The sequence below is a fragment of the Meleagris gallopavo genome, chromosome 3 (genome assembly GCF_000146605.3).
Source record: "Meleagris gallopavo isolate NT-WF06-2002-E0010 breed Aviagen turkey brand Nicholas breeding stock chromosome 3, Turkey_5.1, whole genome shotgun sequence".
Taxonomy (NCBI): domain Eukaryota; kingdom Metazoa; phylum Chordata; class Aves; order Galliformes; family Phasianidae; genus Meleagris; species Meleagris gallopavo.
The window spans coordinates 67,966,063-67,991,376 of record NC_015013.2 but is presented as its reverse complement, the minus strand read 5'-3'; the positions used below and the strand labels follow the sequence as shown (position 1 = coordinate 67,991,376).

At 35.7% G+C, this 25,314-nt stretch overlaps 1 protein-coding gene across 1 annotated transcript; it reads left to right on the top strand.

The window, feature by feature from the left end:
- Window positions 1-1,546: 1,546 nt before the first annotated feature.
- MMP16 (matrix metallopeptidase 16) lies at window positions 1,547-17,524 on the top strand (the record flags this gene model as incomplete). The annotated part of the gene is made up of 3 exons (XM_019614366.2): window positions 1,547-1,704; window positions 5,067-5,182; window positions 8,138-17,524. Coding segments are annotated over 3 exons (609 nt in total), but the record flags the coding sequence as incomplete, so codon positions are not given.
- Between the last annotated feature and the right edge of the window lie 7,790 nt (window positions 17,525-25,314).

Below are 25,314 nucleotides of genomic sequence, written 5' to 3'. Positions count from 1 at the left end.
ACAGATCCCTTTAAACTCATATTTAATACTACTGAGGGATAGCTAAAATATAAAACAAACTGCAAAATAGCTTTTTAGATTTTTCCTCCTGGTGACTGGCATATATCTGATCCTGGATCCTTGGGTTGATATTACATTTTCTTCTAAAATATTTATGCAGCACAGTGCCTTAACATATTAAGTTTGTGTAACAGCTTGCCTAGCCTAATAGGTAAATGTGACTACATTGAATAACATTGATTTTATCTATTAGGATCTCTTTCTAAATGTGTCTAAGGAAAATATATTTTGTCATAGAATGAGAGAATCATGGAATAGTTTGGCTTTGAAAGGATCATGTAGGTTTGAAGAGATCACATAGCTCCAACCCCCTTGCCATGGGCAGGGACACCTTCCTCTACATCCTGCTGCTCAAAGCCCCATCCAGCCTGAATGTGAGAATATTACCTTTTTTCAGCCCCAAATATCTATGTTTGAAAGAAAAGTCTTTGCTAAAAGACACAGATGAGAAGTGGATTTTGAAAAAGAATTACAAGGAAGCAAAAATGTGAAAGTGAGAAGGTGGTTGCAGAAATAGTATGTTGAAAAGACCCTAGGAAAGAATCTGGATGACAACAGAATTATTAAATATCATTAGGTTAAAGGCTTATAATATGAGACTGTAAAGTGAGTGGTATGAGTCATGGAAGTGTACAGTGAGAAAGATGAGCTTGTCTAGGAAGCTAGAACAAACTGGAGTTGTGGGTTGGTGAGTCAAGCTATCTAGTCAGAAGAGAGCACAGGAAAAAAACTCCAAATACAGGTACATTGGAGCCTATACTGGAAAATATTGTTGCCAATTTTGTTTTTATAGACATGCATGCCCATATATAAACAATATATGGAAGTAGTAAAGACAACAGTAGGGGTTCAACTGCTGAGCATTGCTGTACTAAAGGCAACCCTTCATTCATTTCAGAAGCACATGATTTTTACATCAGAACCTCAGTCTGCAGTATTTAGGCCATACTAAGGTTATTAATGTGAATACATGATATGAAAAAATACTGTTACATCTACAGTTACTTCTGAAATAGCCTGTACATTATGAATAAGTAATTTAACTTTTTTTAAGAGAAAGAGAATATGGAGTAATAATAGAATATGGTCAATATAAAAATTAGAATTTATATTTTGTATTTATTTATATGCTTTCTTATCTCATTTTGTCTTACAATTAATTTTCCTCATGAAGGATAAATCTATCTCATGCTATTATTGTAAATATACTACATCACTTCTCAGAGAGCACTTTGAGTTTGATTCCCATATAGGTGGTATTAAAATACTATGTGGGCCTATTGGATAACAGGTGTTCTGTAAATGCAGAGTATCTGTAAGATGTATTTTATTTTGTATTATCTGCAACGATATAACATTTTTCATTTCAGTGTACTTAGCAGAATCTCTGTAGCCCTTATGGGAGTCTTTCTTTAGAATGTGTACATTTCAGTACTGTGAGTTCTGAGGTGTAACAGCCATATAAATATGTGTATATATATGTTTTTGTACAGGTAACAAGTTCTGGGTTTTCAAGGACACTACTCTCCAGCCAGGGTATCCTCATGATTTGGTAACACTTGGAAGTGGAATTCCTTCCCATGGTATTGATTCTGCAATTTGGTGGGAAGACGTTGGGAAAACCTACTTCTTCAAAGGAGATAGGTTGGTATGGGAATTCTTCAAGGAAGCATTTTGGTGGATGTCAACTAAGCATTAATCTTTTGCACTATTTCTCAAAAAAAAGTCACCTCAGTATCTTACTTTTTCTGTGGATGAAGTTAGTACCTCTTGCACTGAGGGCCATACTATTTTCAAATTTCTTATATCCTATATTAATGTTAGCATGTTGGAATGTGTTGTCTGTTTCTAGTAGAAAAGTATAATTTAGAAGTCAACAGCCAAGTCAGAGTTGTGGCAAATTTAAACCTAAATACTCCAGGTAATGTAATTATCTTGCACTCAAAGTACAAGATAAAATCTTGGTAAAATCTGAGTCCTGAAACAGACTTTCAGCAGTTACTTAGTCTCTGTCTTCATTTCCCTGTCTGTAAAAATGAGAGAAAGAATTTTTTTCTGCTTTATAGAAATGTCAAGAGAACTCACTAGTTTCTGAAATTCTAGATGTTATTTGAATGGTGGATTTTACCTGTATTTAGGGTGCTACAATATTTATTGGTTAGTGTGTTCAGAATACTCATAAATAACTTGCATAATAACTTTATTAGTTTCTTTAATATTTATATTACTATTCTTAATGGTGCAGTTGCTGCTGTTATTGTTGTGTAGTGCTTAGGATTCTGAGACACTGATAGTATAATTGAATATCTCAAGAAATTAATGTAACGTACATTATAGGATAAGATTAGCACACTAGAGTTTATCATCTTTTACCGGTATTATAATATCTTAGTACAAAATGCCACGACCAATTGTACTGTTAAGCTATTTAAAAACAAAAACAAAATAAAAAAATGTTCTCTGACATTCATGGTAAAGAAAGTAGATAACAAAGTAAAATTTCGTGGTATTTGAAAAATAGATATCATTTGAAACAGGCATTTTCAAAGTGAAGAAAGACATCTGTATAATGTTCTTCATCTTGTTGAGAATAGTTGTAATATTTTTAATGCAAGTTCATTTTCAGATAACAGTTTTCTATCTTCATGCTCTTGGTAAAGTATATGCAGTAGGAACCTTCTGTGACCTCTATTTCCTTCATTCATCAGCATCCTTTTATACTTTCATACACAAACACTTCCTTAAAATACTGCTGGTAATAACAGAAGACTAAATGAAATTTTAGAAAAAAACATGTTGATGAAGAAAATCTCTTCTTAGAGCTAATAAGCACAATAATACTCAATGGAATAAAAATGCATTACAATATGTAAGAAGGTTGAAGAACATGAAACTTGCAAATACAGTTGTTCTGTAACTAAGCTTCTCAATGTGTATAATTTACATCACAATTTTTTTTCTTAATAAGGAGTTTAATTTCACTGGTTTTAGTAGTATATATACATCTACAATTGGGCTGGTCTGGTCCTGAAAAAAAGTACAGCATAATTGTAGATGAGTGATGTTAGGAGTTAGGAATGAAAGGGAACCAAAACATTATGCCATAATCAAAATAACCATGTTTCTTATATAACTCAGGGATATGTGCATTTGTTTTGACAATAAACTTTACTCAAAGAGCTCCAGAGACGAACCTAAACAAAGGTTAGTGAAAGAAACAGACCAATGAAATATCAGACATGAAATATTTTCTATAATATATAAAAATAAAGAAGATATAGAAGTTCAAATAGTAAATGATATCATTATACACATATGGCTAAGTTAACTTATGTATTAATCATTATTATAATTTGAAATGATCCGTTTAAACACTTTAGATAGTTCTTCCAAATAATTTTATGAAAGCAAAAAAGGGGACAAAAAACTACAGAAAAACATTTTACCGTCTCATTCCTATCTTTAAAATTGAGTAGCATAGAACAAGATGATAACAGCCTTGCTTCACTTCTTGACACATGGCTTTGTTTATGCCTATTTTTTGCACTATTAACTGAATATTTTTTTCGCTTATAAAGCTTAGTCATCTTGTAGTTCAGAGTATTGGAAAGTAAGCAGGGAAAGTAAATACAGGAAAAAACATGTTTTAGCAAATATTTTCTAAATTTTAATTTTTTTTCCAAAGTCACACAGTTCATTTTCATTTATTTTCCCTCTCTTTCTGTTTTGTTTGCTGCTTAGCACGATATGTTGTCTCTTTCTCCATATACATTCTGAAAGATGTTCCATTCAAATTACAGAGCATTGCTTTGTTGGCTGGTTATTGGTACACATGCAACTATATTAAGAGTTCAGGCTGTAAAATAATGTATGCATTATAGAAAAAAAATTAGTTCTTTGTATAACTTGCCATATTTATGAGACTTTAATTTCACTGGAAGTTTAAATCTGAAGAAATCCCCTACAGGGAAAGACAGAGGAGTTTCATCCATTTGCTTTTTTCGAAAAGGAGATCAGGAGATGAATTGTCTAAGTACTTTCACAGGGATAAAATATCACCCAGTTAAAAACTCTTAAATATATCAGAAAATATCATAACAACTATTTCTAAAAGCTGAAGTGAGATTATTCAAATTAGGAAAAGGTTAAAGATTTTAGCAATGATCAAATTGTCAATGCTGGAGTTATATTCTCTGTTTTTTTGAATGACCGGAAACAGAGTGTAGCTGCCTTTCTAGATGATTTTTCACTTAAATAAAGCTGAATTTGGAAATATAAATCTCCAATAAAATTTAGGATGCTCTAGGTTAGTGAAGCCAATCAAAATATATCAAAATACATAGAGATGGGTGGTAGTATGATATTTCTTAGAATCAAGCCAGTAGATGTGCACAGCAATTCAGCCACCTGCATAAGAACAAAGAAAGTGTCAACATTGTCTGTAAGCAAAATAACGACTGTAAATACTTTTCCAAAGTTCAGAATACTCAGAATTTGCTCAGAATTTGGCTTTTTAAACTGGGGAAGGCTGGCAGACAAAGATGCAGAAAAACTCATTAATTTATTTTATATCTATTTAATGGTTATGTGATAACAAAATATGAATGTATTTTCATAGGCAGTCAAGTTTATCATGCTGGCAGTTTTGTGATTAAAATGTTAGTTCAAATATTCTGCACCTTTTTCATATATGTTGCATCTCACTGTTTCACTGTGCAGAAGTGCTAGACAGCAAAATCGCTGTGACTATTAAGTGAAACACACTTTAATGCAGACGTCATATGGCAAAAATCTTTTTTTTCAGTTATCTTGTTGACAAATAATTTTACTTTCTCTGTTATCTGGTAGCATTTTCAAAGAAAAGAACTCAAATATTCCTATTTGTGACTACTGGATATAGTGTGTGTTAGAAGTAAAAAACTATGCATTGAGTAAACTGTGTTAATTATCTGCTATGCTATAAATATCTTTTTTTTCCCATTCTTAAAAAAAAAAAAAAATTACAGGTACTGGAGGTACAGTGAAGAAATGAGATCCATGGACCCTGGCTATCCTAAACCAATAACAATTTGGAAAGGTATCCCAGAATCGCCTCAAGGAGCCTTTGTCCACAAAGAAAATGGTACGCAAACACATTTTTGTTTTATTAATTTGCTAACAACATTTATGTAAGATACTGTAGTAAAGGAATGAATGAGCATTTATATTAAGCATTGGAGATATTTTTTGAATTATGAACAGAGGAAATATATCCTTCTATAGAACTTGCTCTTCTGAAAAATGCTATGTTTGCATGTACCATTTAACACAGTGATTGGAAAAATCTTTCCAATTTGATGTAGTAAACATTAATTTCTATTCTTGTTTGTTTGTTTTTGTCTGTCCTAATTCACTTAATTATTTGTTCTACATGGAATTAAATTCTCTCTTAGAATGAGTCTTCTAACCACAGAACATCTGTTTTCATTGACAAGTTGTTGGCTGTAGTAGATTAGAAGCTACTACCTTCATTCTGAACAATCAGAACAGGGAAGAAAGATCTTTATCTGAACAGAAATGTCCTTACAAATCTATTTAAATAAAAGATGTTTTAAACCCATGATACAGAAATGTGGGATGTTAGTAATAAATATTATTACCTACATCAAGATGGATCATCACATGCAGGAATCTAGGATCTCAGTTGTCCATGCTTCCAAATGAATGAGAGAAGCCAGAATGTCTTCCATCTCTTGCATTTGTCTTGCATCTCTTCCATCTTATGAGAATTCTTTGCTACTCAGGCTCTGATGGCAGGCTGCCAAGAGAGCCCTCAGTTGCACAGAATGCAGATCCCCTTTTCAGAAATGAAAATAAGCATTTGTCATCATGTATCATTGGGAAAAGTTATATTGCATTTATGATTTATTTAATAGTAAGTTTTGAGTTTCTTGTGCTTGACTGACAGCACACATATGTATTTTCATACTATTTAATTTCATTTTAATAAGATGATAAAAAACATTTCCTTGCTTGGACCACTTCTGTCTACTATTTCAATCTCTAACTTGATTAAATAATGTGCTATGGATTTATTTTATTTTTTTTTCCCAGAATTATCTAATTGCTTCCTTATTTTATCCCTGTTTTATCCAGAAGTAGAAATCATCTTTGGATTCTAGTATTTTGGCTAGACTACAGTTTTTTATGTGTTGGTTTTATTTTTCTTATTCTGATTTTACTAGAAAATAGATCAGCCCTATGTATATTACACTCAATAACTTTTAGTAAACATATATATATGGAAATGAGCACAAACATGTATGCACACACACACATAATGGATATAACCTCTGCTCTCTTCCTTCAATTACTTTTTAAGTATATTTCTAAAGCTCTGTATTTAAAAGGAATTATGTATTTGTGTGTATGCATATATGTATTTATATCTTTTTCCTCATTTTGATTGCATTCCTCATAATAAGTTTTCTGTATTGAGCTCAAGTATATGTCTGTCTTTGTGAATGCAAATTATGGAGTCATAGAATCATAGAATATCCTGAGTTGAAAGACACCCATAATGATAATTGAGTCCAACTCCTGACCGTGCACAGGGTGGCCTACAGATCAGACCATATGTCTGAGAGTGGTGAGCAGATGCTGATTCAGCTCCAGCAAGCTTGGTACCATGACCATCATTCTGGGAAGACTGTTCAAGCACCTGACCACCTTTTTGGTGAAGAACCTTTTCCTGAAATCCAGCCCAAACCTCCCCTGTCGCATCTACATGCCATTTCCTCAGCCTCTGTCACTGGTCACTATAGAGAGGTCAGTGCCTGCCCCTCCGCTCCCCTTCATGAGGAAGCTATAGGCTGAGGTCTCCCCTCAGCCTCCTCTTCTCTGAGCTGAACAAACCAAGCAACTTCAGCTGCTCCTCAAATACCTTCTTCCCCTCTAAACTATCCACCATCCTTATAGCCCTCCTTTGGACATTCTGTAGAAGTTTTATGTTTTCTGTGGTGTCCAAAATTGCAGACAGTACTGAAGATGAGGCCACACCAGTGCAGTATAGAGTGGGACAATCAGCTTGATCAGCTAGCAATACTATGCTTGATGCACCTTGGGATATGGTTGCCCATCCTGACTTCCTGGGCACATTGTTGACTCATGTTCAACTTGCTGTCAACCAAGACCCCCAGAGCCCTTTCAGTGGAGCTATTCTTCAGCATCTCACCGCTAGTCTGTATGCCAGGGTTCCAAGTGGGGAATCTGGCACTCATTCACTCTTGTTAAACTTCACGTGGTTGGTGATTACTCAGCTCTCTAATTTGTCTTGATATAACTTATCCATCGATTTGCATTTCATCTATAAACAGTAGGAGGAAATTCATGAGTCCTGGAGGTTTGTTTCTTGACATATCAATGCCAAATAATGAAGTAGTGGAGATTTTTGGCAGGGAGTCAGATTTTTATGGTTTTTATTATTATTGTTATTATTATCATTATTCTAATTTATTTTTTTTTTTTCATTTAGGCATGTTAAACATTGGTTTACACCTGAATAATCTAATATCAGTTCTGTGTCGATATTTTAAATCTGCGTACACCATTTTCTCTTGGCAAAGCTGTTTTTCTTCTTCTTTTGAAGTACAGCTGTAAGCTAAGTGGAATTGAAGAAAGACAGTTCTTATTTCTGGCTAGAAACTTATTTCAGTATATTTCTCATCCAGAACTGTTTGGGATGCTTCAAAGTGAATAGACTTGCCCATGATTATTTCAGCTCCAGCTGAGTTTTCAATGAATAAACAAACCAGTTGGACCCTAATCTGTCAAAGATTGTATTATCTGGAATTCTGTTATTGTTTGTGGAAATGGGGGAAAATAAAATGCCCATTTATTAAATAAAAAGATGTAGGATGACAGATTTTCTAGAAATGGAAAAGAAATAAAACTTGGAAAGACTTGAAAGGCCTGTGAGTTAGGTATGTTTCTCATGTATTTTATCTTTTAGTGATAAAACAATTTCATAATGACAGTTTCAGTCATTGAGTATAGAATACATGATTTGACCATGAATAATTTCAAATTTCTTCCTCAGGCTTCACATATTTCTACAAAGGAAAAGAGTACTGGAAATTCAACAACCAGATGCTCAGAGTGGAACCTGGCTATCCCAGATCCATCCTCAAGGATTTTATGGGTTGTGATGGACCAACAGATAGAGACAAAGACCGACACAGCCCTCAAGATGATGTTGACATTGTTATCAAATTGGACAACACAGCCAGCACTGTGAAAGCCATAGCTATTGTCATTCCCTGCATCCTGGCCTTGTGCCTCCTTGTCTTGGTTTACACTGTGTTCCAGTTCAAAAGGAAAGGAACACCCCGTCACATACTGTACTGCAAACGCTCTATGCAAGAGTGGGTGTGATGTAGGGTTTTGGTTTTATTTTTTTCTTTCCCTCCCAGGAGTTTGTGGTAACTTGAGATTCAACACAAGAGCTGTTCTGCAGTTTCCTAGCTAGGAGCGGGCATCTGTCAGTCTGAAACAAAGCTGATCCTTAAAACCCTGGAGGTTGCCTGTCTCGCGCATGAGTGGTGATTCCTCAGCTGGGAAGCTTCCATGATACACAGTATCTGCTGTTTCTTCAGTCCTTTGTCTTTCTTTGTCATTCAATTTAGGCCTTTCCTCTGCACACTAAACGCCAGATAAACTATCAGGATTAAGTAAGGAAGAGGAAAAAACAAAATCTCCAATGTTTCTACATTTTTCCCTTCAGGCCTGTTCCCCTCTGAAAAATTTTCTGCTGAAAGTCAATTTTTTTTTTAGAAAAAAAAAACCACAACAACTCACAGTGGAACTTTCAGGAAAGTGAGAAGACCCAAAACAGCTTTGTCTCCAAAGAGGATTGCTTTCTGTCTGCAATGGATAAAGTCCTATACTCCTACTTCCAGTTTTGTCAGGTGGGAGACCTGGATAACATGCAGGACTTCAGACTGTTCGGACAGCCATTTTCCAACAAACAAGGGGCCAAAATATCTGCAATATAGTAACAGCCTTAATAATACATTCATTTTGTGTTTTATACAGCTGCTCTGGGCTATGTCCTCAATGTTTTAAACTCATTTATATTCATCACTATATTCAAGTGGAATCTTTTTATTGGCTTGTTTGATTTTTGGGTTGGTTTTCCTGCATAATCTTTCCCAAGCTGTACCAAGCCAACTGCCCCAGGCCTTTCACAGGTCTGTCAGGAGTACTCATTCCAATGCATGGTGAAAAAGCAGTGTGTCTCTAAAGTGGATTTCAGTGAACTAAAGTAACAGTGATGCTATAGAGAAACTTGACACTGGTATTACTTTGGTGTAACCCTTTGAGAACTATTGCATCAGTTTTCAGAGTCTGTTGGATGTTAATCAATTTAATGTTGTCATTAAATTACAGGATTGTGTTTGGGAAATAGAAATTTTAAAGGAAAAACAGTGGTGGTTTTTTTTGTTTTGTTTTCCTTTAACAGATTTCCTGTGACTGCAAGTGAATATTTTTAATTACTTGCATTATTGATAGAAAAGCATTTGTAACGTAAAGAGAAAGCTATATTTACCAGCTACTTTCTGGTTAAAGGAACCAAACCTGTTTTAATATCTTCTACCACTTACCAAGGATTTTTCTGAACTGCTTACAGTTTTATAGCCTAGCCTTTTATCCTAAGCATCTTGAATTTCTCTTTTAAACTATGTTGCATGATAATTCAGTTTACCTCTGCAGAGATAGAGTTACAGTTTCAAAGGAAAACTAAAAAGATGACTCTGATATTGCATGAGTACCTTCTGGCGTTCCCCTGCATGTTCTCTATAGTTCTCAAAGGGTTAGTCAAATCTCTGGCCTTTAGCCAAACACAATATCATTAATAGAGCCAAGGGACCACCAAAGCATTTTGTCATTTTGTGTAATTTGTGCGAACAGCAGTATTGTCATTTTCATGTGACCTGCAGAGCGGGTTTGTATCAATATTTTTTTCCTAGAGAAAAGTCAGCAACTGACAGACCTCTTTATTGATTTTTAGGAGCTGCTTCTTGCAGTGATAGGCTTTACAGTCACTGGGCTGTGAACTTATTAAAGATGGTCAGAATGATGCACCCTAAAAGTCAGACATCTGGTTTTTTATGAAAGCCAGAATTTGAGGGGAGTAGCTTTTGCAACAATGAACAGCTTGCCTTGAACTTGATTATTGACCTGTTGACTGTCATTACCAAGTTAAACATTGTCTTCTGTGAACAGCTTCACTGTCTGAATTTCCTTGAAGTGTACTGTCCTATGTCTTTGCTCTTTGACCTTTAACTTGCTAACTGGCACAAACGGAATGGAATCTGGTGTTAATGAACTAAGATGATTTAATTTCTTAAAAGGCTTGATGTACGTTATCCAAAATTAGAGAAGAAATGCTGAAATGTTTTCCTAGGAAAGAAAAGACAGAAACTGAAATATTTATAATAGATCTGTAGAAGGGTATTTTGCTATGTATACGTGCACACTCTAAAAATGAAATACAGTATAAGTGATTTTTTTATTTAACTTGAATACAATTTTCCATATAAAATTATCATTTCTACAAATAGCTAGCTATTAATGAAAAGGTTATAGGAAAGTATTAAAATACTTGAAATGGCCAGTATTGGCTTTTACATAAAATGAGACTTTTGTATTACATTCAGCCAATTTCTTACTGGTTTCTTAATTCACGTAACTGGATCATTTTTTAGAGAGTGTAGGTATATATACATATATATTACGGTTATTATTATTTTGGTAATGGATAGCTTGACTGCCTTGAATTTATATTTATATTGAGCATAGCATGAAAAATAGTATGCCTTTTTGTTCAATTACATGATTTTATATTGATTTGAGAACTTATTTTATGAACATGTGGCATGCTATGAAGCATTGCAAATTGTTATTTCTTAGAGCATAAACAGATATACATATGTAATGGCTAACAAAAATGAAGATTAGAAAAGAAGATATAGTTTTACAGCAAATATGCAATGCAGATGGCATTTTGGAGATGTTTTGTAGAGAAACTGCATACGGTAGGTTAGAATTGCACCAGTATCAACCCATAGCATTATTTAGTAAATCCAGTTCAGTTGTTGGTGAAAATATATATTAATTCACAGTTAAATAACATAGGATACTTACTGCACATCAGCTCATTTGGTGAATTTGGGATTCTGTGCCCGTTTGTTCATTTTATATGGCTGCGTATGTGTGCATGCATTTGGATATTTATAAATGCATGCACACACACACGTACATGCATATATTAACCCATTTTTTATTGTCAACAAACTACTATATTTATTTTCTGTTACAGACAGAACAAATTGATTCCTTACTTGTTCCAATTTAGTCCCTTGGATAGTTGGTGGAAAAATACAAACACTACTACTTACTCCTCATTTGGTTTTCCTTTATTACAGGGGAACTGATTTTATCTTTAAGTAGAACAGCATCACATTTGTTTTTTATTCACTTGAAACTTTCACTTAAGCTTTGAAGTATCTTTCATGTCAACTTTAACTTTTTGTGCAACTATTTCCCTGAGAGTAATGAAGTGCTGAGCATGTTGACTGTTGTTTTTTTATAAGGTAACCAAAAATGTTTGCATTTGGAGAACTTAATTTTAATTATACAGGAAGGTAAGTGTGATAAATCTAGTGCTTGGTATATGGTACATCATAGATACATGAATATATAAATTGATTGGTTTGTTTTACTCAAAAATGAATAAATATTGTATACAGAGAAAGGGAAAAGTAATATTATATTGGTATATTCATGTCATACAGAGCAAGATTGTGTCAGCAATTCTCTTGTATACTCCTATTTTTAGTCATAAAGGTTTGCTGTAAGTAAAACATGTAGGAGCAATTATGTTCAGTGTAATTTCCAAAATACTTACTGGCTGACTTTATGTTATAGAAGTTCAGAATAAATTAGTGATGTTACCTGATTTAGTTTTGAACTCAAACAAGTAAAAGTTCTAAGACAATGTTATTTTTTAAACAGTTGTTTTTCTACCAGGGCCTATAATTATGTGCACTAACAAAGGGAAAATACCTTGAGTTCTGCAACCTGGGTTCCTGCTCATGTGCCATTACCTTTTTCATAAACTTTTAAATAAAATTTTCCATATTATTACTGTAACAATCTGTACTGTGGAACAATTCAAAAGTGAATATGCATTGTGTTAATCCATTACAGTCTATCGAGCTGGCTATACAGGGTTGTGTATCTTCAGAGTACTATGGTCTGTGTGATGAAGGAGGCCAGAGCAGATGATAGCAGCATTTCCTCTGGCCTTTTAATGTATAAAACTATGAAAAGGTTATTGACTGTACACACAAATTAATTTTTATCAGGAAATGCATTTTAAAAACCGAGTATGTATTTACTGGATAGGCTGAGATGGAGAGAGACTCTAAATGGCTCCAGAGGAGCCATTTCAAGTCTCCTGAATAAATGTAATACAAATTTTATACCTTTGTATGAACTTTTGTTCTTTTTCTGTTTTCAAATTGGGGCAAAGGGAGGGAACAATTGAAAAAATAGGTAAAGGCTGACTTTATGAATGAAAGTTACAGAAAGTAATATACTCAAATAGAAGGGGTAGACTTATGCTTTCCTTTGGCAGTGTATTTCACCACTCAAGACTCCTTTGCTCATAAGCGCTGTTGATTAAAAATAGTATATAAGACTTAATTTTTAATTTTCAGCTTTTTTTCTGCTTTATTTCACAATCCCATTGTCAGTTAAATTTATTTTTTGGCACCAAATTATATATAATTGAATTCTAGCTCATTGGTTAGAAAAGTGTGTAGGGTGCATAGCAGTAGAAGCACTAAATTTCCTATTTTTGTTTGTTTGTTTTGAATTTGAGCCATTGCTAGTGCAACACTTGAAAAAGACACAGAGCAAATTGAATGGTGAATGTTCCAGTAATTGCATTTTCAAGAAAGTAGAAATGCAAGCTATCATTCCATTAGCAGACTAAACTGGAGATAACACAAGGAGATGAATAACAATATGATTGCAGGAGCTTGCACTGTCCTGGCTCACATACCTTCTCAGAATGAGGCCAGAGTTTTATTACCAATTGCAGAGGTGGAGGAAGTCATGTGCTATAGCATTAGGATATTTGATGCGGCCGTTACAGGACAGTAGTTCCTTGTCACCATTTCTTGTTGTCAGGACTGTCTTTGGAAAGCTCTATTTCCAGAAGTGTAAATAAATGACTGCAGCCTTATGAGCCATAAGAAAAATCATTATTATCACTGAAAGGAAGAGAAGTCACTGGCCAGCTCAGTGTCCAGCTATGTTCTAAATAAATAATATTGTGTGTGAGTCAAGGAGCAGATAACCTGTTACTGAATACAATGCTATAGCACAGATAAACCAGCGCTGTAACATTAAGTATACTTCCTTAGCTCACAGACTACTGACTGCAGATAGCGTGGTTCAAATAAGACAAGTGTTTAAACATATGTCAGTTACACAACCAGGTGTAAATGAACCATATAACATATAATCATAAAATTAATGTTTCTGGTTTATACATGTAAATTATTGAATTGTCTGTCAATGATCTCATGAAAAAAATAATGTGTGAGTCCAATCTATATATCCACTCTTGTGACTTGTCATCAGAGATGTTAGAAACTGGTAGAGAACAATATTGTCATCAGTGCCATGAATGCTGAAAGTGTCTGATAGCAGATCATCCCTTAGTGTAGTCTGGCTCCATCTGATCTAAGGTAGACTCTAGTGTTAGACAGTATAGATTCTGTATGATATGATACTTGATATATGTATATAACTAGGAAAGCACAATGATAATCATGAGTTCATTTTTGGAAGGATCATCAGTGTGTGACCACAGCAAGCATTTGTTCTCAAAATTACAAAGTACATAGATAGCATTGAACATATAGCAGGTTTTGTTACTCAGTATTCATAAGCTTTAGCATATCATCTACAAATTATATTCAGTTTGTAGTTGCAGCTGCCTGTTATGTTGTTGAGATATGACATTCTGGAGGATGTGAGAGTATGGTGGCTCTGTGGATAGAGCTTTAAGTATTACTTTGGTTTGCTCACAGTGTAGTTGAAATAAATTTTAAAGACAGATAAGATATAAATGAAGAAATGTTGATTCAAACTAGAATACTAAAGAGAATTTTCTGCACTTGGATGTGCATGCAGCATGGTGCTGCTTGCTATTACATAAAACTACATAAATACTAACCAGTACTTGTGCAGCCATTCATTACGGCACAACGCTTTCCAGTCACACAGCATGGTTTCCTCTGCTTCTGTAAAATCACACTGTCCACAGCTGATGATTATAATAGCCACTACGTAAAGCAAAGTTTTCCATTTAGCTAACAGCCATCTCTACCCTATGAAATTGCATCACATCCTTTTTACAACTACACACTTAATCTTCTTGGCAAGCTCTCAGCATGTCTTAATTCATAGTCTTCCATGCCCCAGAAGAAAAAAAAAATTTTTTTTTGCTTTTGCAGTAAAATATATACTGAGCATTCTCTTCATTTTGCCATCTGGCACTGACACATTAAATAATCAATTTTACTTTGTGCCATGCACATGTTCTGGATCATCCATTTACCCATCCATCATTCTGGGAACTGGGTTTCGGGGAAGTGGGATTAACAACAGAAGGCTGGTATAAAATATCTTCCTGCAGTAACTGCTCAGACCTCAAAAATATGACAGCAGAGTTTGAAGAGTTTTTAGAGAAGTATTATATTACTTATGCAGCGGTAATGGCACATGGTAACTGTGCCAATCAGTGCATGTTGAGACAGGTTCACCACTTACAGAGACTAGTGTGTTAAATCAGAAAATGATGTTTCTAAACTATGTTACCATTCTCACATGCTGGGATAGTTTTAAACTTGGTCTCCGTATGTTTTTATGACTCACATGGCTGTAAATAAAGTTATAAGTTTTGTGGAACTGACAGTGCTTAGGGTTAGCATGCAGTGAGTACTAACTCATGTATAAGATGTGAAAAATCTTTGGTTCCCTTACTATAATTGCACAGCCTCAAAGAGGAAAAAAAGGAGGTTGGTCAGTAGTGTAAAATGATGGTTTAAAATATTCTTTAATTGTCAGTGTTAATAATTACATTATATTACATATAGCCCAAAAAAGCTCTTTTGTACAGCTGATATATTTGAGTTGAAATGCACAGCCCCATATTTATTTAGGCATGCAGTGAGTCTAAACAGAGATGCATATATTACATATGCATTGCTTGCCTATTGCCATAAAACAGACAGTGCACACATACTGATCATCTTCATATTTTATGGGGTCACTATGTTCAAGTCAGGTCTGAGTAGTTTGCTTGAATATAAGCAGAGGAAATTGGTACTTGTGATTAAGTGTGTTTAGAAGACATCATCAGCAACGTACAGCACTGTTTTAGATGATCACTACAAAATACAGTTCATACCCACAACACATAGCTTTGGCTTGTATTTGCATAATTGTGTTTTACCTTAAATAATGACATCTATGAACTCAGGCCATGAAAAATGAGATGGTTGAAAATTAATAAAAAATCTATCAGGACATCAATCGTTAATACTCAACTCACAGGTATACCTGAGGTTCCTATACCCAATACAATTTAATCTTGACTAGGAATCCAGTAGTGAAGGAATGTGTGATGATGTGAATAATCTATTCTCAGTTCTTGCAGTGTAATGCATTTGGTGAAATATTGTCAACTAAGTATATTACTAACATCCATCCTTTGTGTGTTTCTGAAACCAATTGACATCTCTTGCCAATTCATGCTTATGAGTTTGTACTTACAGTGTCATTCACTATTACTATCTTTCTGTGTCTGAATGAAAACCATTTTATAGGATAGATCAAGGACTATGAACCTCCCTTCTTATCGGACAAGTTGCAAAGGCCATCATCTGCTATCAATGTGCATTGCTTTGAAGAGGGTTGTCCTTGGATTACAGTGAAGACAAATGCAGATTTTAGGACCACACCATTAAAATCTTTCTCAGAGGAAACTTAGATAAGTAAAGAACTGTCTTACCACCAATTTTAAAATCCACAGGAGAGCCAACCAGGCCTTTTGATCAAAGACAACAGAAAGACACATAAAAAGCAGTGGAAGGGCATTTCTGTTTTTCATTTCTAGAATAATGTAAGAGAAGGGATGAAAACACTTTGGTTCTTAATTGAAAGTGCAAAAACAAATGGGCAGAATGAACAAAAGATGACTGACACCACAGAAAATTGCATGTATCCACTACCTTAGTTACTGAAATTAAAACAGGAGAGATATTATCAGGAATTTGATGATAGCTTTTAAAGTATTATTGATTTCCCAAAAGAATACTCATTAGACTCTAGAAAGTCCATTGAATTCTGAATTTGATGTCACTGCCCACTATACAGCAGGCAACCAAAAAGGCTCCTCAGTACAGTTGCTCTAAATCTCACTACAAATACAGAGATATAGCACTCTACTTATCTGTAGCAATTGTAAATTTGAGAAAGGATTACTCAAAGCAGAAGCATTCTGAATCGATACTGAAAAGTTATCACAACGAAATGTTCTTAGCTTTTTTTTTTTTTTCTAAAAATTAGAACCAACTAGTTAATTGTCATTTGAAGAACTGCCGGATGAGACATGAGCAAAAAGAAGCCTTTCCTTACATTAGTCCAAATTCTGTTACATATCTCCATAATCTCTCAGTCCTGAAGCATTTGATATAATAGAAACAAAACTATGACCTCTGGACTGTCCATATATTATTTATTTATTTAAATTGATAAATAACTTCAATCTTCTGATCCCTCTCCCCTTCTTTTCTTTTTTACTTTTTCCACTGTGCCTTGACATGTTTTCTGGCTGATCCAATTTGTAATGTATTTTGATCTTAGTAAGCAGGTCAGAAATGGTCTATTTACTCTACAAACAAAAGAAAAAAGAAGTTGTACATCTCATTAATCATGTAAATTTTTACATGCAGCTTTTTTGTCTATGGTGAAAAGGTAGTGTCTTCTAAAAAAGATGTCATTTTCACATTTGAGGAATGTAGTATGTATCTTTCACTAAATCTTGTTCATTATCCAGTCCCTTAATAGCTGAATTCCATGTTATTGACTTCAGATTTCTGAATTCTCTGACATCCATTGACACAGCCATCCTTTAACTCTTTTAAAATGATGTGACACAGCCAGCACTGATCATCATAGGATCCATATTTGCGTCTCATGGCTGTTCCACTGGTAATTTGTACAATAATATAACAACAATTTACATTCATGCTTTCTGTGTGAGATGAGCAGTCTAGAAATCTGTGTTTTTTTAATGTTTTGGTATTATTTGCAGTGGTTCAAATTTATCTTTAACTTTTTCTCTTTTTTTCTTTTCATTCCAAAGTCTGTGCTATATGTGTGGATATTCCAACAATAACTGTAGGGTTGGACTCCTTTCTCTACCACGAGTCAATTCATACACAAGAATCAACCATCAATAAATTATTGCTGTTACACAACAGATTGTTGCATGGTAGAAAGCTTTCCTACTTGCATTAGCATCTTAAATTTTAGGCATAAAAAATAACATATTTATGAAGAGCTCTCTTTTTCATCTGATATTGTTGGATGGGAGTTGGATTAATTACACAGTTCAGTCACAACTCGCAGAGAATCATAGCATCAAAGATTTGTAGGGGTTGGACGGGACCTCTGGAGGTCATCTAATCCAACCCCCCTCTTAAAGCAGGCTCCCTAGAAAGGTACTTCTGTACGTTTGCTGCACATGATTAGTGTTCCTATATGCTCAGAAGATGTTTGAAGGAAGTGAATTTTCCCTGACAGTCCAGCAGTTAGTATAGTTAGCAAACATGTATGGCTGTTTTTATCTGTACGTAGTCAGAGTTTGATATGGTTATGTACAAAAGGGTGCATTTTTAGCATTCTACATACACATTCTTGTTTCCATTACTTTCCAAACATGCACTTTACTTTCCATCCAAGTGCTATAATTTTATATCTACCAGAGCACGATTTTTTCTTTCTGTCTGCTGGGCGTTATTTGTGATTGTAGCAGCTGATTCAATTTTCCATCTAGTTGCCATTCTTTCCTCTACCTAATTCCCTGTAATTCCAGAAGTAACTGATCTGATTCCAGTATGTTAGCTAGCACTTAATACATTTATGAGACTCTTCTCACTCCTCACACCGTGATGTTTCCTTATCCTCCACCTCTGAGAAAGAAGAAACAAACAAAAATTTTGTGTAAAGAAAAGGTACAGTTGCTAAGATATCTTTGAAAGTGGTTTTATTCATACCATGACTGTAAAACCCACACATTGTTAAACAGCACACTTTTTCCAACAACCCAACAATTGCTCACTTAATTTAAAAAGTGTATGAAATGTCACTTCCCTGTCTGATGTAAATTCCTCAACTCTTTTCCTTTCCCCTGCATAGCCCCATACATTTCATGTCCATGTTTGCTCATTAGAATCGTATGTTATTAACAAGATAACTGGAGCATTTATTTTTTCTGCAACTAAATTTCATGTTATTATTGTTATTTTATTTCATTTTATTTTATTTTATTGGCTCACACAGCATTCTACACAGTAACCTTTTTATAACTGACATATGTTATTCCTTCAGGTAGCTTCTACTGACAAACACAAAGCTTGTTTGTGTGCAAATGCAAGGCTGACTAAATGGTGCTAAAGTGTATTATGACTGTCAGATATTATCAGGCAAAATTTTGTGGTGCTTAGACTGATTTTTTTCATTGTTTTTATTGATCAATGCATTGAACAGTGTTTTATTATACACAAGTTGTCTTTTATTAGTAAATCAAGACCTCATATTGCATTGTTAAAAAAAATGGGTTAATTAATCTACATAACATCTCACCACGCTATTATCTCTTTAACTTCTTATAATGTTGTGTCATTAAAGGTCAAGGGGTCATGAATAATCTCATTGCTGTAGACCATTAACAAGACTGAACATTTTCAACAAAGTACTTATGTTTACAATGCTATAACCCTTTGACTGCTGCGGCAACCTTTAACCACAGAAAAGTCACATGCTGGAATCATCATTATGGTTCTTGCCATGGCAATCAAAGAGTTAAGGGCTGTGCAGTGATTTGTTTTATATTTATTAATTTATATTTATTTTGTTTTCATTTGAGAAGGGGGGAATTGGGGTGGGGCAGTTCTTGTCTGCTGTAAGTGTCTTAACCAAGGGAAGGGTTAAAATGGCTTTTTATACTATTGCATCTTATGTACTTACCATGGTTTCATTGTGTTGTAATTAAAAAAAAAAAAAAATCTGTCAATAAATAAGAGAACAGAAAAAAAAAAGTTTCATAAAGGCATTGTGGTTTACTTGGTATAAATTACTGTAAGAATTATAGCTGCTGCTCTTTAGATACAGTAGAACATTACAGACAACTTTAGCTTCAGAAAAGGAATTCATAACAGATACTGATAATATAGAGAAATATTATCTGTATACTAGCAAGGTATAATAATAATAATAATAGTTAATTTTTCAAATAAAAATAGAATGGTCAAAACTAATTTGTGTGAAAAAAAGGTAGAATGGTAGTGGACCTAATTCTGTATTGTCTGAATGCCACTTGTTAGGGTTTACTGTCACTGTCACTACAAACAAATGATATGAACAGGAGTCTATTTCTTCTCATGTGTAAAAAAAAACATGAAAAGTATAGTGTAAATAAAACACAAATCTACTCATTCAGCCTAGAAAGTATTCCCCATTTATCTTTGTCTGCAGGTAATTGACACAAAACACTAGTTCTGAATGTGAAGATTTAGAGTATCTTAAATATCTTAGTGTCTTAAGTTCAAGGAAGTGTGTTATTTCTGAAACATAAGAATTTAAAAAAAAAAAATCCAAATCAATCCATTTCTATTATATATCAATCACTTCATAGGTGAAGATGCAGAAAAAATTAGAAAACTTAGTTAACATCAGCTAAACATCTGGACTTCAATAATTGCCAGTGGAATTAAAACTTAATAATATACGACGTATGACTTTCTTCACTTCAAAACACCATATTATGGCATGACATAAACTTGTTTCCCACTCAAAATAAACTAAGAATAAAAGAAATTAGTATTTTACAGATCACCTATTAAACCAAATGGCAAAACTCTGAATGTTCACCAGTCCTGAAAACTGAACTTTAATGAACATTTATCAGCTCTAAAGTTTACAATACAGAATGCTTTTTTATCCATGGATATTGGCAATGTATATTGGCTGCACTGGTAAAACTGTGAATTTTTTAATGTTAGTAAAGAGATTTTTTTTATATAAGACATGTAAGACTATACATTTGAACTGTGCTTCAGTAAGGCAAAAAGGCTGATCAGTACCAAACCAACATTCACCTATGCCATTTTCAACTCAAAATAAGGTAAACTGTGCCCTCTGTACAAACACTCAGAATGCAAAGAGAAACACATTTGCTTATTTCAAGAAGAAGGGTCTGGGGAACTTCTCCTCAGTTGCTGGGAAAGGAAGTGAAACAAATCCTGGAAACCATTTCCAGGGACATGAAGGAAATGAAGTAGTCAGTATGGATTCTCCAAAGGAAAGTTGTGTTTGACCAGTTTGGTAACCTGCTACAGTGAAGTGACTCGGTAGATACTCACGGGGAGAACAGTAGGTTTTGCTGATGTGGTCTTCAGTAAGGCCTTTGATACTGTCCCCCATAAGAAACATATCAATATATGAGGTGAAAAAATGCATTTTTCAGGCAGTGAGGAGGATCACAAACTGGCTGAATGGTCACGCTCAGACAGTAGTTGTCAGTGGTATAAAGTCTAGTGCAGGCCAGAAATGAGCAGAGTATCCCAGGAGTTAATATTGGTTCCAATCCTGTTCAACAATTTCCTTAATGATCTTGACCTACAGCAAGTTTGCAGATGATACAAAAGTGAGAGGAGTGGCTGACATGCCAGAGACAGATGGACCAACAGGTACCTCAAGAAGTTTAATAAGTATTGTGAAGTCCTGGAAAGGAACAACCCCAAGTACCAGGGATAAAAGCAGCTATGGAAAATAGTTCTTCAGAAAAAGACCGGGCGATCCTGCTCAACAGCAAGTTGAACAGGAGTCAGCAATGGGGCATTAAAATATCTAACAAAATTCCTGGCTGCATTAGGAAAAGTATCTCCAGCAGTTCAAGGTAAATGATCCTTCCACTCAATATTGGTCAGGTCGCACTTGGAGTGCTGGATCCATTTCTTGGGGCCCTCAGTACAAGAGAGACCTGAGAGAGACTGGCAACACCCCAATGTGGGGCTACAAAGATGATTAAAGCATGGCTTTGCTGTGGGAAGGTCATGCCTGACCAATCTGGTGGCCTTCTGTGGCAGAGTCATGGCATTGGTGGACAGTGGTAAGGTATGTCATCTACTTGGACTTCTGCAAGGTATTTTACATAGTTCCCCACCATATTCTTAACTCTAAATTGGATAGGTATGGATTTGAAGGGTGGACTATTTGGTAGATAAGGTATTGGTTAAAATGTTGCAGACAGAGTGTTGTGGTCAATGGCTCTATGTCCAGGTGAAGGCTAGTAACAAGTGGCCTACCCCAGAGGTCTGTCTTGGGCCAGGTACTCTTTAACATCTTTATCAGTGAGATAAAGGATAGGATTGAGTGCACCCTCAGCAAGTTTGCTTAGGACACTAAGCTGAGCGTTGCAGCTGATTCAGCAGAAGGAAGAGATATCATCCAGAGGAACCTGGATAAAGTTGTAAATTGGGCCCTTGTGAACCTAATGGGATTTAACAAAGCAAAGTGCAAGGTGTTGCACTTGGGTTGAGGTAATCCCAGATTCTTATACAAGCTTGGAGAAGGAATCCTTGAGAGTAACCCTGCTGAGAAGGACTTAGGGGTCCTGCTATATGAAAAACGAGAAAGCAGTGTGAGCTGGCGGCCCAAAAAATCGATAGTATCCTGGGTTCCATCAGAAGAGAGGTGGCCAGTAGGGTCAAGGAGATGATTTTCCCCTGCTATTCTGCCCTTGTGAAGCCCCAGCTGGAGTACTGCATCCAAGTCTGGGGCCCCCAACACAGGAAGGATGTGGAGCTGTTGAAAAGAGTCCAGAGGAACGCCAAGATGATGATCAGAGGACTGAAGCAACCTCTGCAATGGAGATAGCCTAAAGGAATTGGACTTGTTCAGCCTCGAAAAGAAAAGGCTGCAGGGAGACCTCATTTCAACCTTCCAATATTTAAAAAGAGCTTATAAAGATGAGGGAAATAAACTTTTTACATGGGTAAACAGGACAAGGGGGAATGGTTTTAAGCTAAAGGAAGGGAGTTCTAGATTAGATGTCAAAGGCAAGTTCTTTAATGAGAGATTGGTGAAGTGCTGGAACAGATTGTCCAGCGAGGCTGTGGATGCCCTGTCCCTGGATATGTTTAAGCCAGGTTGGATGGAGCCCTGAGCAAGGTGATGTCCTAATGCCAGGACAAGAGGCAAAGGGCACAAACCAGAAAGCAAGAGGCGTTACTGTGTAGGTGACTGAGCAATGGCACACATTCTGCAGATAGTTTGTGGCGTCTCTCTTCTTGGACATACTCAAAATCTATCCACTCATGGTTGTGGACAAGCTCTTCTTGTCCCTGCTTGACCAGTGTTTGGACCAGATGGCCTCCACAGGTCCCTTTCAATCTCATCTACACAAATTTTCTATGATTCTGTGATTCTATGATTCAATGTTTGTCACATTAAATGCATTAAATAGGCATTTTCTCTTAAGTACCTCTTTCACCAAAGATGTTTTTTAGTCCTGATCTGAAATTTTCAAGCTATAACTGAGGAAAACTAGAATGAATGAGCTGCACAACCAAAGCAGCTTAAACGTATGTTTTTGTATTAGTATTTAATTTCTGGAAAGCTCCCAAGCTGAAATAGGTATTGCTACCACACTAACAACATTCAGTATAGTGATGTGAAGTTTGGTTTGTAACTCATTTAATCCTTCACAAGTCACTGCAAGAAACAACTCCTAAAGAGCATGCTTAATTGTCCAGATGTTTCTGTGAAATTACTGTCATTAATCACTGTATTGATTCTTTTCTCTTTTCCAGGATTCTTCTATTTTTAAATATTCCCCTGAAGTGACATGTAAAGGCATCCCTGTTACCCATGACTTGCTTTCCTGCTAATTGCTTGGTGAAAGATTTATTGTGCAGTGCTTTTGTTATATGGTTCATAGGCTTTTCTTTTCTTTTTTTTTTCCCCATCATCTGACAATCTCACCATGATATATGGTTGTAGTTCCCTGTAGTTCCCTACACTGAGTGCTTGTTACTTGCATATCTTTGCTCATATTTTCATTAAAATAGTACATTCAGCTTGCAAAGTCTAAGGAGTGTTTCCATCTGCGGTTGCTTTTTATTTGTTTGTTTGTTTGCTTATTATTGTGAAAGAAGATATAGGGTATCTGAATTCTGTTACAGCATCAAATAATTTAGATCCCAAATGCCTTCTGGTTCAGTTTCCTTGACTGTTCACTCTGTGTGTGCATTGTAGTTTCTCTTTTGAACTTCACCAATTCCATCTTTCAGAAACAAACAAAAAACAAAAACCTGTTTTCTTTTGGAGACAGTAATTCCAGGAACCACTTTGACCTAATGGACAGGGTAGCATAATTCCTTCTATACGACCCCCAAAAGTATAACATTTTCTGGAATAATGTATCTTCTGAAAATACCTAAATTAGAAAAGAAACAGAATTAGTCCACTCTGTGTTCAGTTTATTTACAAAAATGTTGAGTTTGCAAGCTTGTTTAAACTTAGAACGATACCAAATTGAGAGATAAAGAAAATTTAGATTTTTCACCAAGGCCAGAAGATCAGTTTAAGATACAAGAACCTAAAAGTCCCTCATGAGTCTACAATAAGACATAATAGTCCTTAGCCTGAGCCTAAATTAAGCACACTGAGGCAATAGCTGATTATTATGGATTTGTGCTTTCTGAAGTTGGTTCCTTTCTCATGAATAGATAGCAAAATATGGAAGTTAAGAGTGCTTCTTTCAAATAAGGCATGCAAGTTAAATAAATTGTATCCCTTTCATCTCTCTGATCTGCCCTTCTGACTACTATCCACTATTGATAGTACAGGCTGGCAGTGAAGAAGTTGGTAAGAAAAGCCTGAAGGCTATCAAAGATGACTTCATGCGACTGGGGCGGGTAGTTGAAGGAACAGATGTGCAGGTGGTTATTACATCTGTACCTTCAGTGGCAGGAAACGATACTGGGATGAACCTAAAAACCCATCTCTTGAACAAATGGCTTAGGAGTTGGTGCAAACGCAGGAGTTTTGTTTTTTTGATCATGGGGCAATTTACTCAGCACCTGGCATGATGGCTGCAGATGGATGCAGCCTGTCTCCACGGGGAAAGAAGGTTCTAGCTGAGGAACTGGCGGGACTTATTGACAAGTGTTTAAACTAGGTATGAAGGGAGAAGGGGACAAAATGAGGACCGCTGGGACTGAGGGGGCAGTTCGAGGCTCCAAAGACAGTGGAGTTCAAAGGCTTGGAGAGGGGTGGAGGGATGCTGCTTCTCTTAAGTGCCTGTATACTAATGCGCGTAGCATGGGGAATAAACAGGAAGAGCTGGAGTTCTGCGTGCGGTTGCTAGGTCATGATCTCATTGCAATCACAGAGATGTGGTGGAACAGCTCGCATGACTGGAATGTTGTCATGGAGGGCTATGAGCTTTTTAGGAAAGATCGGCTGGCTAGGCAGGGTGGTGGAGTTGCTCTTTATGTGAGAGAGCAGCTAGAATGTATTGAACTTCACTTGGGGGAGAGTGATGTAGCAGTGGAGAGCTTATGGGTGAGAATCAAGGGGCAGGCTGGTAAGGGTGACACTGTTGTGGGGGTGTACTACAGGCTCCCTGATCAGGATGAGGAGGCTGATGAGGCCTTCCAAAAGCAACTGGATTTAGCGTCATGTTCCCAGGCACTGGTGCTTATGGGAGACTTCAATTACCCAGATATTTGCTGGACGACCAACATGGCCAGGCACGCACGCACGGTCCAGACGGTTCTTGCAGTGCGTTGAAGACAACTTTCTGATGCAGGTGGTGGAGGAACCGACGCGGGGAGGGGTGGTTAC